This window comes from Amphiura filiformis, chromosome 7, assembly GCF_039555335.1.
Source record: "Amphiura filiformis chromosome 7, Afil_fr2py, whole genome shotgun sequence".
Taxonomy (NCBI): domain Eukaryota; kingdom Metazoa; phylum Echinodermata; class Ophiuroidea; order Amphilepidida; family Amphiuridae; genus Amphiura; species Amphiura filiformis.
In genome coordinates, this window is record NC_092634.1 from 27,731,099 (window position 1) to 27,749,299 (window position 18,201).

An 18,201-nucleotide genomic window follows, 5' to 3' on the forward strand; every position below is an offset into this window, starting at 1 on the left:
CCAACATCTGAATTTTGATGATTTTTACGATCGTCCGGATGAGCACATCACTGAATGGGCCTTTAAAAAACATTATGTTAGAATATTTGCAGTAGGTTATCAACAAATGTTTTTAATGTTATGAAAATGTTTTATACCCTTTATATGTCCCTTATATAATTCGGCAATTAAACGTTTTCCGGCAATCTTTTCTAACCTTTTGCGAATGATATTTAAATTATTTTGTGTTTGCTGGGACGCTACGCCGCAGATGGACGTGGTGTATGCACACACGCAGAATCGCCAACAGTTGCACCCTCACCAACCATATCACACGCACCACCCACTGACATCTATACATGGATAGCGGGCGGCGATCAATAAAGTGAAACTACTTGGCCATATTGGTGAGGGTAAAAAAATCACCTCACTTAGGTTCCGATGGCGGCGTAAAAAGTAAGTTCAAATCGCCCTTCAGAAGACATGCAAATGTATGGAGTACAACTTAAGGCATCAACACCACGAACAGGTGATTGGTATTGTACTCACTGACCTTCTATCATATTGGTGAAAGCCAAAAAGCCATAGTCGGTGGCTTCAATCGGCGACCATCCTATTACGTGCAAGCCCGCTTAACAAAACGACTGGAGGTCTAAGACTATAAATTCAATTAGTGTTCAAAGAAAGGTTATTCCTTGTTCAGCGGAAAGTTTGTATTATTCATGTATTATCTCCGTCAATACCCGTCAGTTGTAGATTCTCCAGCTGTGTTAAGGATAAGGCATTACATAATATAAAAGTTTCTTCACAAAGCTAAACTTTTATTTGTCAGTGTTTTGTGTCACATAACGTAGGTTTAACTCCAGTAAATCACCATATACACTCCACCGCACTCATGACAGATTGATCTTAAGGTCGATCTTTAAATGTGACGTGTCATGTCAAGAACAGACAGTTTTGGGCAGGTAATTAATTCCAAGGTTCTTACATATCTAGATATTTTGCTCCACAACACCGTTTTCCCCAATGAAATTGGACATTCCTCAGCGAAGATATTGAATTCGTAAGTTATGGTATTATTAAATTGGAAATTGAGATATCGGCCTTTCAAAATATTATTGACAATGTTGAGAGTAGGAGTTACCTTGAAAAATATGTAAAAAATTACAAGATTAGAAACTATCAGACAATATTTTAAACATTAATAACATAGCAAATTCACAACAAACCCAAATTGTGAAAAAATCACTCCGGGCAGATTTTGGGCTATTTGTCCAATTACTATTTGTCCAAAGCTATTTAGCATAACAAAGAGTTGGTTCCCGATAGCTGCACAGGTACTGTGTGATGTCATGCGCGTAGCATTGCTTGCTCCTGGCGTAACTCCGGGTGTTTTACGCGATAAACAGGGCTTGCGCGTCGGCGCAGCAAGTACCAAAAACTGCTAGCAAGTGTAATATTAGAGAACAACTTACATTTAGAAGTGTATCTTCAATTCTCCAAGGATTTGCGTGGTAAGAGCAGTCTAGATTACGGTTGCAAGCACTTTGTTTTTCATACGTGGTCAAGTCAACACCAGAACAGGCTTTAACAAAACAAAAATAAAAATCTCTTACATAATGCATGTCAGTCGAGCATGACAAATTAAAATACATTTACCTACAGCAAACACAAAACACGTTTTTAAAACGTTTTAAATAAGTTATATTTTGGGTTTTGGTTTAGGTAAAAACGTTTAATAACATTAAAATGTCGGGTTATGTAAAGGTCATGAAATCGTTTTAAAAAGTTTTGTATGAAAACACACTACAACAATATTTTAAAATGTTTTCGAAATGTCATTGATAACTATTTTTGCAAACATTTTTGGTCAAATATTTTGTCAACACTTAAATAACATTATGTTAAAATATTTACACCCAGCAAACATAGAAATGTTCTTAAAATGTTTTTTACAAAACGTTTTAATAACATTTAAATGTCGGGTTATATAAAGGTCGTGAAAACATTTTAAAAACGTTATTGTAAATATTTTGGGCAAACATTTTTTGCAAAATATTTTTCAGCCCCAAAATAACATTCTGTTTAGAATGATTTGTACCAAGTTTTCAAAAATGTTTTTGGAATGTTATTAAAACGTTTTTATACCCTTTCCATCATTGCCCTATATTTTGTTTGTTGGTAGTATATGTAGAGTAGTGGACCTGGAGAAGCCTTCTCATACAATTAATCTCAAACGCTTTAATCCTTTTTAACATCTCGGCCTTTAGCGTCCAGGTTGCACCAAGCTATTTAAACTGTGTAAATGTTTGAACTTTTTTATTTCCATCAGACCCCTTCTACAAGATCTTGCTCTTCTCGAGGGCGGAGTGGCGCGCGCTCCGCGGTATACCCCCCCATTGTGTATAACATTTTCCAACTTCTGAGGGCGGACATACCTCCCTGCGTATGGGTAAATTAGTGGCCGTTTTAGCTTATGCTTTGGATATCCGCCACTTTATGTTTACGGATAGACGAGGTATTGTTGGTTGAAGCAGCCAAAAAAATTGGTTATCATTTATCTAAATCAATATATTATTGAAATATAACACTTTTGTTTTGTTTTGCAAAAGTTCATTCTACAAATCATATACTTTGAAAACTTGCTTGATTTATTGTTGTTAATGAGTTATGTACATTTTACAAAAGTGTTGTTGTTTCAGCCATCTTTGCAGCATAACTCGAACCACAGGAATCACAGGACCTACAAAAGTATATATGTGATATTTGAATTCTTCGACACACTCGCTATTAAATGATCAATGCAATTTTTGCCAAACCATTTGCAAGATGCTGTGAATCACCAAATCGTAGTCCGACGAGTAGGACCTTTTTTTAGGTTACCAGACTCAGTTCAGACTATGATCAGTATCTCACATGGAGCAAGAAAGACGAATCGCGTCGGGAGGGGCGGTTAGTGGATTTTTGTGATTAATCTTTCTTGTGCGATTAGAGTTAGAGTATAGTTGGTATACTAAGAACAAAACCAGTTCCTACTCGTCCGACTACCAAATCGCAACAGTTTAAAATTGTTGCTAACCTTTAACGCAATAATAGTGAAAACGTGTCCTTCAATTGCGCCGTTATTTCAAGAACTTTCGGCTTTTTCAAATTACACAATAGTTTCAAAATTGTCCACCAAATAGCCTCAATTAGTCTTCATTTTCCAAAAGTTTCTAACTTCTCAGGGGGGATATCCCCCTGAGACACCCCCCCCCTCCGTCACGCAAGCCAGTTTGCCATTATATTTTCAGTTTTATAAAAATGTTAGACCCCGGTGCTGCGTGCAAAAGCAGATACTTACGCAAAATATGATGTTTTGCATATGCAAAACTACATACTTTATAAAAGTATGTACTTTTGCATATGCAAAAACACATACTTACGAAAAACATGTAGTTTTGCATATGCAAGACATCATACTTTACCGTACTTATACAAAAATAGATGTTTTGTATAGAAAGCACACGGGCTGGCTATAGGGAATCAGGGCGCATACTACCAAAGCGGGAGCACACCACTTAATAATGCGCCGTTACCATTCATTTCACGGAGCTTTTTGCAGGTAGCTGGAGGTATTCCAGGCAATTTGGTGTTTGAACTTTGAAACGATTCAAAACAGTCTCATCGCTCGCTTATTATCCCTTCCAAACTGAGATTTGGCTACACATGTAATACTTTTCTCATTCCAATTTTACTAATTAGATTTGGCACGCTGTGTGAAAGACTACGGGTAAAAAACTATCGGGGCAAAAACGTTGGGGTGCATAAACCACGATGATGTACTATTATAGGCCAAAGATACGTTTATTAATAAAGTAGGCCTTTATACCAAGTTGCATATGCAAAGCACACTTTTGGAAAAATATGTTAAATTTACATAGACCTAATCATGCAAAATGACATATCTTGCAATTTAGTACGGTATATTAAGTTTTGGCATAGGGGTAAAAGTGCTGCATAAACAGCCACCGGAAATGTAATGTAGGCCTAATATAAGACATAAGGTCTTATTATACATTTATTAATATATTATATTCTAAGTTGCATATTGCATATAATATATGCAGATAGCACACTTTTTAAAAGTATGTAATTTTGCATATTCATGCAAAATGACATATTTTACAAAAGTACATGGTTTGGGCAAAAAACGGGGGGGGCGGGGGTAAAAAGCGGTGTATAAACCCCAACAGAAATATAATGTGTAAGAAAGGTCTTATAATACGTTTATTATTATTATTATTATTAATATAGTATATACTAAGTTGCATTAGCAAAAGCACACACTTTTGGAAAAGTATGTAATTTTGTATAACCATGCAAAATGACATATTTTGCAAAAGTAGCCCATGTGTTTTTGGCAAAAACAGGGGTATATATTAAGTTGCATAAGCAAAAGCACACACTTTTCACTTTTGGAAAATTATGTAATTTTGTATAACCACGCAAAATGACATATTTTGCAAAGGTATGTGGTTTTGGCAAAAACAGGGGGGGCATAAACCACCACCAGAAGTATAATGTTCTATATGACATTAGGTCTTATATACATTCAATAATATAGAATATACTAAGTTGCATAAGCAAATGCACACACTTTTTGGAAAAGTATGTAATTTTGTATAACCATTATGACCCTGCAAAATGACATATTTTGAAAAAGTATGTAGTTGTTGTTTTTTTTGGTGGGTGGCATAAACAACCGCCAGAAATACAATGTACTAAGACATTAGGTCTTGTACGTTTATTAATATAGTATATACTTGCATAAGCAAAAGCACACAATTTTGGAAAAGTATGTCATATTCTGCAAAAGTATGTGGTTTTGGCAAAATGGGGTAAAAGCGGTGCATAAACCACCACCGAAAGCATAATGTACTGTAAGACATTGGGTCTTATATACGTTTATTAATATAGTATATACTAAGTTGTATAAGCAAAAGCACACACTTTTGGAAAAGTATGTAATTTTGCATGGTTTTGGCAAAAATGGGGTCATATATATTCCAGTTTAAAAAATGAATTTGCCGTTTTTTAGCCTAAACAAACACCAAATAAATCTGTGAGCTAATCCATAGTTGCACTTCTCACAAATTATGTTCCTTGTGCATTTTTCCACTTGAAAGATTTAAGCCAGCTATATTATTCATTTCTTTCAAAGCACTGACAAGTAGAACAGTATTCAAATAACCAGGAACTGGTAGCTTGTATGCTCTGCTGTAATGTTACTCATTGAATCACACAAGTAAACACTTCACAAATAACATTATGTTTTGATAACTTTTATTTCTCAAATCACTGTTGACACAATGTGACAAAAAATCACAATAATACTTTGTTTCCCCTTGTATTTGGTAATGAAGTGACGTCCGTGATTTTACATGGCCCAAGATTATGTGTATTCACGAAGTGCCCTTGTACATACAGGTAACACAACTTTTAACAGTTTCCCCTCATAAATGTTTTTTCAACCGATTATGTAATCATGGTAATTGTAGACCCTCCCTCGGGTCCGTGGAGAACGACTGGTAATGTAGATTACATAGCATTAAAAATCAACCCAATACACGGACCCTCCCAGTCTGTAGGCAATTTGACTTCCAGCTCCCACAAACTGCTGGAAGTTCACTTTTTACGGATTTGGAGTCACGCAATCTTTCTATATACCACGTCCATGTTTTCACTACATTAACGTTTGTGTAAGCGACTAAACAACGATATTGTATCCGACCAATCAACGCAGCTTGGCAGCGCGAGGATATTTGAAAGGGCTTCCCTAGCTAAATAATGTGCAAACATTTGCAAACCGCACGCGATAATGTACGCAATATGGACAATAGGCCTAAAGTCCGAGTCGAGTGGTTGCCTTTTTATTATTGCGCGTACCATGGGTCTATCAGACGCGTGCCACTTGAGCTCAATACCTCTCAGTTGTTGACAAGTGTCCCATCCGATCTTGCGTCACATCCCGCGGCATAGCTTTGTGCTACCATATTTGAAATGAAACTGGGGCGGGGCTTTCGTAATTGACATCGGAATCACCGTGCTTCGTTGAACGAATATTTGGAAGTGAGATCTCTAACAGATTGGACCAGTCTCGGAATCAGCGCTCAATGGACTTTCGCGTTCACTTATAATACGAGTATATTTCTATATTGCTGCATGGTTGACTGTGGTGGGTGTAATTAGTGGCGTCGATTTGTGGATGAAGAGGAATGGGTTTTTGGCATTGAAGAAAATAAGAGGGGGGGAGTTGGCATTTTTTTTTTCATAGGGCATTACGTAATTATTTATTGTTACATTATCCAGAGATGGAACCGAACCGAGACTGGGGGCCAGTCTATGGTAATTGTGGCATGTTGGGCATCTTCAGTGTTAAATAAAGGGTTCACAAAAAATAACTCCCCCCTAAAATTACAAAACACTTCTTTGCATAACTTGGCATGTATTTCGTTGATTTGAAAATTTTAAAAACCTGTGAATAAAGGAATCGTTTTTCTACCCTCCCAATGTTTTTTCTTTTAAAAATATTTTTGTTTTGGCCAAAAATAATCACATTTTCCAAAAATGATGCTTTTAGAAAAAGTTGCACTTTTCAACATCCTCATTTATGTCAAAATTAGCTTCAACGAATCATTACTTTGCACTAAACGATGGTTACATGGGTGATTAAGGGATCAGAGACAGAAAGGTAAAGGAAATCAAAACAATTAAACATTGAAATCGAGAAAGTTTTGTACATTACATGTATGGGATGTTGAAAAGTGCAATTTTTTAAAGCATTATTTTTGAAAAATGTGATTATTTTTTACCAAAAAAAAAAGAAGGAATTTGAGAAGGGATAACTTTAGTAGGGTAGCAAAAAGATTGCTTTATTCACAGATTTATACATTTTTCAAATCAACAAAATGAATGTCAAGTTATGCAAAGAAATGTTTTGTAATTGATTTTACCATTTTGGACACACCGGCTCAAAAGCTTCTAGAAATACCCCGTACATGTCAATAAATCATTGTTTTAAATTGCAAGATGATTGTATGGGTGACTGGGTTATCGTATACATAAAATGAAGAACACAAAAACACCATTAAATCAATCAAAACATTGATATCGAGAATGTTTTTGTACATTACATGTATAGGATGTGGAAAAGTGCAACTTTTTCTGAAAGCATCATTTTTGGAAAATGTGATTATTTTTGGCCAAAACAAACAGATTTTTATTAAAAAGAACTTTGGGAGGGTAGGAAAATAATTCCTTTATTCACATGTTTTTAAATTTTTCAAATCAACGAAATGTATGTCAAGTTAAGCAAAGAAATGTTTTGTAATTTTAAGGGGGGGGGGGTTATTTTTTGTGAACCCTTTATGTAATGATGCTTCCCATGTTTCAGAGCAGTTAACAAAAATTTGAAAACTTGAGTTGCAATGGCATGAAATCAGAAGGACTGCTCTTAACTTAAAATAGCTTGAATGGATTTCCTTAAAACACTGAAGATGCACAACATGTTTTTTATATTATGCTTTTTCTGTCGGCTAAAACTACATTAATTTATTCAAAAGAAGTTGTATTATCTGTATGTGTGCATAATGTGTATACACTCTGTAGATTTGGGACAGCAGGTGCGATTCAACAGCAACGTGAGTCAAATATTGTTACCGAGTCGTCAAGGCCAAACACACCTTTCACCCAAATTCACTTCAGAGTGCACAAGAAAACACACTGTTTGAAAAGTTAACAGTATCTGAATAAATAAAAGTAAAACATGATAATCTTCTGATACATAAACATAAATAAATGTCCCGTTCTATAGCACTCTTTTACAAAATAAGATGTAATCTGGAAATTCCCAAGACTAATTTTAAACATTAACCTTTCATATTACACCACTTCCTGGGGAATTTCCAAAATGATGTAATATCCACTTTACATTCTAGGGGATTCCGAGTACATAAATAGTCCTGACTTTGTTTACTGTGATTACACGGTAAAGGGAATTCCCAACTTTCATGAAGTAGCTTTAAATTGTAAGATAAATGATCAAATTGAATTACTCAGTGCTACAGTAATATGTTCTCAAGCAGAAGCAGATGTGTCTAAAGGTTTAAAAACCTATGCCTTGGAATGAATTGGATAATGTGACATGTTGTATACATACGCAAAATAACATTGCATAGCTTGAGACGTTTCCAAAACTAAGGAAATGATAATTGATTTTAGGACGTCAAGTACAACTCCAAACCCTAGTGGTGAAGGGTAGTAATGTGGAGCATGTGTCCTCATATAAATATCTTGGCACTATGATTGAGGGAGGGCGAGTTAAGCGCAGCGGTAGTTCCCTCGCTATGCACCACGGAGGACCCTGGTTGAATCCCCGCGACCGAAGGACTCATGTGCTCTTGGTTTATCCCGATCCATGTTTGCTCTCGCAGGTTTTCTCCGGGATCTCCGGTTTCCTCCTGCTTTCAAAATCGGTGATTAGTTGTTTCGTTATCAAAAACTTCCTTCACCCAATGGAATTTGGGGAGCTGCAGAAAATGGGTGGATGTTACAATCTAAGTGCGGATAGGTTTGCGCCAGGTTCGGCTGCAACTAGCCTAGTTGATGCGATCTGATTGTGATGATTCACCACTAGCGAAATTACAGCGCTTTGAATCCTCTGGAAAAGCGCTATATAAATTCTGAAATTTATTTATTTATTTTGATGACAAACTCAATTGGCATACACATTAAGATTACTCAGGCGTGTAGCATGTGTGGGGACAGGATGGACAAAGTCCATGGGCCCCGAGGGTTCAGGGACCCGAGCACAAAAGCGAAAAATTAAATAAGGGCTGATAATGGAGAGCAGGGCGGATTTTTATAGCATTGGGCCAGATGGGCCCGGGTCCCGGCATTGGGGGGCCCCAAAATTGCCCTATGCATCTTTCTTGTAACCCCAATAACAGCATCTTTTTTGGTCAAAATAGGGCAAAATTGTAAAATTTTCCACGCTCAGCGCTCATTCAAATTCAGAAATTTATGTTGATCTGGGGCCAAGATAGTCTGAAATTGAATTCAACAAAATATGTTAGTCCCTTAGTCCCCAGTTAAACCAAAACTTGGCCACTGACTTGAGTGCATATACCTTCCTCGGCATGTGAGTTCGGGGCCTCCAAATTTTGGCCTGGTCCAGGGCCCCAATAAGGTAGGCTAAATCCCGCCCTGGTTAAAAGGGCCCGTACTGCTCCTTGTCCATAGGCCCTTGATGCTCTTGCTACGCCCCTGAGATTACTTGATCAAAGACTGAACTCTAGAATCACATTGGCACCTCATTCGCTAGTCAAACTGCGTAGCAACGTGTGACCTACAATCCCGGACAAAATGTGTTCGAACACCCAATTCCCCTGTTCTTCTTAGTACAGTGTGCACGCTATACGAGTCACTGGAAACTAAGGATTATAGTAGTGTTATCTCAATGTTCATCTTCAGCATACGTACCCTTCCCTTTCCCCACCAAACAATGTTGGGAGAAGATATGTTGAAGATGAGCATATTGGGCATGCAAACATTATACAGGGGTAGGGAGGGCGACCATTTCCAATAAGCCCTTAAAAGTGTTCGAATAATTATTTCTAAGATTGTAGTTTTTTATGTGATAATCAGACAAAGCAGAAGGACATCGACACCGCTGAAGTAATTTGCTGAATAGTATAATAAAGTATTACTTGACTTGTCTGGACTTGACTTGGCTAATCATCAGCATTGAAATAGGGCCAGTCAGCAGGCCATTGGCCTGTAACTTTTGGCCTGGCCGGTAACTTTTCTGACTGGCATCTAGTTGCCCGGCCCGGCTGGCCGGTAACTTTTAAGGTCAAGCCCGGCTGGCCTGTAACTTTTTGAGGCATATTTGAACACTGCTAATCATTCACAAAATCTTAAGAAAGGTTATATTATAGTTCACATTATTTGCCAAATATAGTTTCCATATGTTTTAAGAACATGCTTCTCATTCTAATAAGGTAGGGATTTGACTTGAATTTATAGCCACATTGTCAGCTTTACAATGAGTTCTGCTAACACTGGTAATATGAAATGACCACTCACTGAAACAAATCCATGTAAATGTGCTGGTCTTAAAAGCCTTTCATTTCTAAATAGATAAAGTGAATGTATTTGTTCATCATATTTATGCAGCTTGTATCATTCATTTTTATCGCATATCTGTGGATGTTGACAATTGAGAAAGTTTCCCCTCTGCTAACATGACTGACTGTGTCGCTCATGGATGTTGTCACTTGTTCCTTGTAGCATCAACGAGGGCATCAAATGATTCTATGGATAAAAAGAGTCACAGAAAGAGAAGATAGTAAGAAATACATACATTTGTACAATTGACTGTGGATACTCATGAATGTGTTATTAGCATTTTGGAACAGTTATAATTAATGTAACTTTATTTCCTGATCTGCTTGTACTGCATGTTAGCCACACTCCAGCAATAGTGGAATTCCTTTCTTTTGTTTGAATAAACATAGTTCAAAAGCATTTGGAACCGGGTTGCTTTTGTATTACATTCACCTAGTTTTTCGAAAATGGCACATGGACACTTAAAATGACATGCAGAGGAGGCTTAAAGGCATTCCTACAATGCACTATGATTGGGAAATTTGACCAATATAACCTAATTTTAGAGGCAAAGTCCCCATTGCCACACACACAAAATGGTCATTTTAAAACTGCAGCCAACAAGCTAATAGTTGAGACTTAGGACTGATATTTGATTTTCTTACAGGAAACATTCATATTGTCCCACTGCATTAATTTTATTCCTAAGTCTCGATGTTTTCAATGTTAAATAATAGGATGAAAACATCAGATATTTGCACACAATCCCAATGCAAAGTATGGGCAACTTGCCACATGTGTACAAAAACCAGACATACCAAGGTCAGAAACCCCATTGGGCCATGGGAATGTCTTTAAACATCCTCTGAATGACATGCATATGAATATTTGTGTTGCGTATCTGGATAATATTGTTTACAGAATTGCTAATATAACTGGAATAAGAATAATACAATAATTTCAAGGCTTTATTGGACAAAGCAACTTCAAATAGTGCAATAGGGGTGACCGAGCAGTGTTTGCCCTTTTTCTGACTAGTCTAGGGATGTCAATTTTAAGGTTAGAAGGGACCTGACTGAGCCATATGAAAGCCATGTGTCTTGGCTACATACAAACCTAATCTCAGGACTGCAAGCCTTACAATAGTAAAGGAGACAAACAAATTTGTGAAGCGGGCAGGGTCACCCATATGCATATGGTGGGCTCAGTGGGGCCATAAAAAGTTAACTGCATATAACAATAACTATAAAACAAACGTTTAGTAAAGGGTAAATTGGGCAGTCATTTACTTCGGGAATCCATATTAAATAAATTGGAAGAGAATAATGTACGCTAAGTCCAAAATGAGCTAAAACTTTATTTACAGCTTCGGGGATTATGGTTTAGGACATGAAATAGTGCAATGAGATTTCAGTTTACATGCACTACAATCGTGCAAATCATGTTACAGTTGTCATATTTGGCAGATGAATAGTATTTATGGCCACGCGTTTTGAACTCGCCACCCAAAAATGGTGGTTTTGTTACGCTTTTCCAAATTGAGACTCCTTCAAATTGTTATATCTCTGCTTAAACAGGTATTGAAGTGTGTTTGGTGTCATGTTGTAGCTAAATGTGTGCCCTAACAGACCTCCAAAGGAGAATTGTTTATCAGCTAAGATAGTGGAGTTAGAGTTGTTTGAGTTCAGAATGACCGAGGTGGGGGATGAGGCGGTGGCGGATGAGGCGGTGGCGGTATTTGCAAAGTCTATGGGAAATAAAGATTTTGTGTGTGTGCGTTGAATCAACTGATCATATCTTTGCATCCATATGGGCTACAGACATGGTTAAGAGCTCTTTTGAAAAATTATTTATTCTGCTAATTGTTTTTAATCATTTTGAACTCTTTATGATTGGTTTAGTCTATGAAATGCAAACTTTTATGTGCAAAACTACCTGTTTTCATACTAAACACTGTAGTAAGCAATGCGGATGTCTTCAAAATCTAAAAGTTGCCCTAAATTTTTAATTACTTATCCTATCATAGTCATAGTTTACATTTTCTGAGAGGAAATTTGATGGGGAATCTAATTATGGACTTACTTTTGTTGTATGGGTTAGGGGTAAAATGTTTCAGTTCAAAATATGTTGAATTGTAAAAAAATTTGAACATATTTTGGGACACCCTGTATTCCAAGATTACCAAACAGCTGCGATTTTTTTTTCTTCCAAAGTCAGTAGGCTCCTCCTAACCTCTAACCAAATCAATGTTGTTTACTTTCAGTTTATAACTGCAAGTTAGTAATAAGCAATACATTAAGTGACCCATTTTTTATTTGGATTTTTTTTATTCCACCCTGTATAACTTCAAGGTCACCCTGTACAATGAGTTGAAATGTGTATATTTAAATTGCTTTTGCCTCCAGCTTTCCAAAAATGTATACTTTTGCTAGTTTAGGGTTGAAATCATTAATAGACTATTACATGAATACAAATTATCAATTTTCATATTAAAAATACAAAACATCTTGAAATTTTTTTTTTTTTTTTTTTTAGGTCAACCATGAATGATCCTACCATTTAGGTCTAGGTCCAGGGACACTACAAAACCGAAAAAATAAAAACTTTTGAAACTTCGAGTATAGTCCCACCCCCAATTTTGAAAAATGTTCACCCAAAAGCGGGTGGGACTATACTCAAGTCATCTGGGTAATTAAAATTTTACAGTAACTTTTAGATTTTGAAGACACCCTACAGTGTTTGATATGAAAACAGGTAGTTTTGTATGGAAAAGTTTGTATTTTCTAGACAAAACCAATAAGTAGAATTGTTTAGCTGTAAGTTCATGAGTCTTTTAGATGCTAAATAGAGTAAAAATCCAATTTAGTCTTTACAGAAGCAGATTATGCACTAAAAATATCAATCCCATAGAGTTTGTGTGTGCCACATCCCCCACCTCCACATCCCCCACCTCCGCCACTCTGCCCATTCTGAATTCTATGAAGCAGTGTCAGTATTAAAAAGGCTAACAGAATTCTTTTTACTGGGTTGAAAGTGCATTTTATTTAACAATAAAATGAGACCACAAGCGTGACAATAACTTCTTGCTTGGCAGAGATATCATCATTTAATTTGAGTCGAATTTGGGAAAATGTAACATTGCCACCTTTTTTGAGTGGCGAGTTCAAGACGCATGCGACCACACATCAACACGGTGATTTTGCTGTTCACTCATGGGGATCGAACGACGAACGGCCATCGCAGCGTGTACCCACAAGATGTCAGCATTCAACACCACACTGATTATCTCTATTTTATATGCAAAATCTCAACATGAACTGTGAAAAGGTCTAGTGTAGGTTCATATGGCAAAGCCCCAAGAAGTTAGAGAATTAACTGAAATTGCAGGGCAAAAATGCAACCTGGAATTATAGAAATGGATACAAATAAACCTGATTGGTGGGGTCCAGGGAGGCATTTATATTTAATACAAAGCCCTTCAGCAAAAAATATTCCAAATATGAAAATATAGGGATTATAGGGCTTTTTGAAACTTTCTAGGAAATATAGGAAAATCTTAAAAATATAGGAAATATAGGACCACTTGCAGCCCTGCTCATAGAGCTAAACTGCTCAAATAAAGAAAGTCCGCAGTCATACAACCCATCCTACACCAAAACCTGATCTTATTATGACAATTTGATTGATACGGTCGTATGCAGAATCTTGTTAGCTCAATTTGATACCCAATTTGCTACCAAACACTCAAAAGTGACAAAGGTTGATACCAGTTTATGGCATTTGGTGCATTTTCGAAAGTTGCAAATCAAAACGAAGCCCGCGGTCGAAATGGCTTAGCGTGGCAATATGGTCAACCTTGCTGGCCCACGATGGGCCCCTGTCGACTATCCCAAATGCGCGCTTTATTCAATTGTCAATTTAAAACGCATGGATTGCTACAGTGATTTACTGATGAATACTAGAGCACGATGCGATCGATATGACCTAGCGGTTGTTTCGGGCTATGTCAATATGTCAATGGTCGTGCTCTGCCATTCACCTCTACAGGTTCGCGTGGTCTGTTTTTAATTTGCAACTTTTGAAAATGCACCAAATTTCATATACTGCTATCAATCTCTATGAATTTAGAGATTTGGTAGCAAATTTGGTACCAAATTGCAGCTAACAAGATTCTGCACACGACCTTATCAATCAAATTGTCATAACAAGATTAGGGTTTGGTGTAGGACGGGTTACATGACTCGGACTTTCTTTATTTGAGGTGTTTAGATGAACACCTTACCTGAGCCAAACACCTGTAAAATGTACAACATTGTCTGATTGCAGCTCTTGTGAAGTTCGGCAGAGAGAACAGAAAAGTATTTTTGCAACTGTTGCAGCACTCTTGTTGTAATCTCCTTTCACATATTTAGCAAGCAAAATCTGGAAAAGAAAAAAAAATAGGTTGAAGAAGAACTTCTCATATATTTATGTTACCATCCACAGTTTGTAGTCTTCCATTTTTTTTTTTTTTTTGCCTTTAACTATATTCATACATGTTTGATTTTATCTCTGAGCAGCAGCGGACTGTTTGATTTGCCTAGCTATAAGATAGGAGTTTCTCTCTGTAAACCTGTTGACTCCATATTAGAATTTTTGGCCTCCACACATATGTGGAGCTTGTGTTATCATCCAAATGGTTGTTTGTTTTGGCTTGTCCGGGCGGAAGCAAAACCATTAATCTACTCTGCAGCTTAAACTTCAAATGGTGATAGGACATAGTGGTCTAATCTGCTGTATTATAGTTCTATGTCATGTTTTATTTGCATATTTATGAATATTAATAAGCTAATTTGCATATTTTGCCTACATTTTCATAAATCTACTCAGCAGCTTTTATTGCATATTTTACCCACATTTTCATTAATAATCCACTCTGCAGATTTAACACAACATCGCAACAACCAATCAACTTCATTCTTGGTATATTGCGATAGTATACATGCATGGTGGCCCGATGTGCTGTATAGTTTTGCATCATATACTATTGGCATATTTATGAATATAAACCCTAATGCTAAATATGGTTTTTGGCTATCAGAAATTAAAGGAGAAGAGGAATGAAAAAAGGAGAAGATGAACAAATTTTTCACTTGGCAACCTGGGATTGAACCTTAGACACCCACTTGTAGCTACGGTGGTGTCACTGGCCCATCAGCCATCGATTCCCTGGGTATGACAATGCATACATGTGCAGTGGTTTTCTTTGTAAGATTTTATAGAGTTAAGCATGCCCCAATGAAGGAAAATGTAGGCCTACTAACCCTAACGCTAATCATGGGTTTTGGCTATCGGAAAGGAATATGCCTATTTTGTATTAAAAGTATGTACTTTTGCACACTTATGCAAAACCACATACTTTTGGAAAAGTAATTGTACATACATGTATACCGTATAATAAAAACCCTTTAAAAGGGAGTGCTCAGGGCATGATTGGAACACATGGTTGTGCAATGTAGGTCGTTGGTGTTGAATAATGTCGCGTTTCTTTTCTTATAATTAGGGCTAATGATATTGTTTTATATGTAGGCCTACATAAGATTAAGATATCAGATTGTGAAGATCCTTAAGCATTTTGATTAAAAGGGTAAATCGTTCCACTAGGTGATTAGCTCTTCAATATTTAGAGACTGCATATCTACTAATGTAGAGTCTGTTGGGATGTATATATAGGATATGATGTGTGATAGATAATGATAAGGTTTCTTATGATTTGGATGATTCATAAATAGTTTTAGGAAATACAGTAAAATTTTAACGTTCCAGAAGGCTGATTATAGCATTGTCCAAAATGATATGAATATCCCTTAGTCTGTTTTTGGTATTTTTGTTTTGTTTTTGGTAGGGAAGTGCAAAATTATGATGAAGCTAGAGGGATCATGAAATAACCAAAAACTTGTATAATTTAATACAAACTCAATTAAAATTGTATGAAAACAACAAGGCTTTAATTAAAGATGATTTCCTTCAAATTTTAAATTTGTTTTATACTCAAAATGCTGAAATAATGCTAGTAATAATTATCGGAAGGGTTTCTGTCCATTTTGAGCTGAAATAACAAGGTAAAATGAAAGAAACCCTGCTGGTTAGTTATTTTGGCCATTTAACACGCAGTTCTATAGGAGGACATAATGTCACAATTCTTTGAATTATATAAATGACATTATGTCAAACTTTGTTCTGTTGACCTACAAACACAACCAATTTGGCTGATTCCATTTAGGTGCAAGTTGTGACATGTGTAAACATTTATACAAATATGCCAAAAAAAGTCAGGTTTGAAAAATATTAACCAATTTCATATTACATGTATAAGATGGTACATTGTGGCTTTAACATCAGAACTTACCATAGTCTTTAGAATAAATCAAAAGGCAATGTGTTATTTTAGAAAATATTGAATTAGAATACAGTTAGCTTAGAATATGTATGAATATAATATCTAGAAGAATAAACAGGAAACAACATTTTGATGATATTCATTATGCACTGGACTTCAACTTGAAAGAGGGTAAAAGCAGGGATATGAGGTAAAAGTTAAAGGTTTAAAACGGGATCTATTAAAATGCTGAAAACCTCATTAGTGCCACTTACTTTCAACTAGAGAGTAAAAGTAAAAGTTGAAGGTAATAATGAAACTAAACCTATTCAGGTAATGCATCAAAATACTGTGTGCAATGTAATGGAGAAGGTAAACATTTGGCCTTAAAATTCAATGTTGTTAATAATGTTGTTAAATGCTGGACTGATTATATCAAATCCATACCCTGGTCAGAACAAGCCTTCTTACCTCTCAATGCAAATTTAAGTAAGAAGTTTATGGGTATTTGGTATTGTTGTATTGGCCATGTACACTGACCTAGCTGGCAAACAAAATCTGATAAGTTCATGAGCAGTATGTAATTTAAATAAATAAAAAATGTAGATATTTATATAGCGCTTTATGCCGTAAACAGCCTCAAAGCGCTTTACATTTATTCGCCGTTATTAGAATATGTCGGAGCCACGTTTGCTGCCTACAAATGGCGCAGGGTTCATCAGTACAACGACTGTGACTACCCCTAACAGCTTCCCATTGCACCTGGGTGGGGTGAGGCAAAGCGCCTTGCCCAAGGGCGCAACACGGTGGTGGGACGGGGACTTGAACCCACGCACGTCAAGCAAGCTCTCAGATTATGAGTCCAAGGCCGTAACCACTGAGCCACCGTGCCCTCAATTTACTAACTTGAACTTCCAGACCACTATCAATCTGTCAACACCTATGATTAATATCATCCCCAGGTTAAAAAAACCCCTCCACTATGGGCTACAGAACACAGTTTTATAAATAATTTCATGGGAAATGAGGCTAATATTCTATGTCCACCTCAAGTTAGATATCTCACTGCTGCATATATATTATGAACTATGTCATAGGGAGTGAGGTTAATTTAGTAGCTAGCATTTATAGTCTGCATTTCCATTACCAGGCATTATCCTATCAAATATTATACTATAAAATATTTCTAGTGAAGACAAAGCAAAAGCATTTGCAGAAGAAGCCTGACTTGGAGCTACTTAGGTTCAAAGGTCAAGGTCTAAACTGAATGTATATTCACTCAGGAAAAAAAAAAAAAAAAATATGAAATAAATACAGGCTAGTAGTGAGTACATTGTACATCAAACTGTACATGGTTTTGTATGCAGATATAAGGCAGTTTTGAATACTTTGCACAGTATGCATTTTTGAATACATGTAGATTGCATGTGGTGTGGCTATATAGAAAACGACTACAGGTGCACTTAGCATTACTGATATCATGTGATATGCTTAGCCCCGGGCTTCGTAGCCGTGACCTGAACTGAGTTACTTGTGAACTGTGGAATCTTCAAATTGGCACATAGTTACGCATTCGATGCTAGAGTCCATTGCCATCGTGTTTTTGGTTGATGCATTGATTTGTACCGTAATTAATATTCATAAAACAGCATTCAAGCTTTGACTATCGTTTGGCAGCCAGAATGGTGGAAACTTAAAGTGAAAGATATCCTAAT

General features: G+C 36.5%; 1 protein-coding gene across 1 annotated transcript in view; it reads right to left on the minus strand.

The window, feature by feature from the left end:
- Positions 1–18,201, minus strand: part of LOC140156963 (uncharacterized) — a 164,299-nt gene that overhangs the window by 20,860 nt on the left and 125,238 nt on the right. The window contains exon 2 of the mRNA XM_072180010.1: positions 1,455–1,564. Coding sequence (XP_072036111.1) covers positions 1,455–1,564 — 110 coding nt within the window. The remainder of the gene's footprint in view (positions 1–1,454; positions 1,565–18,201) is intronic.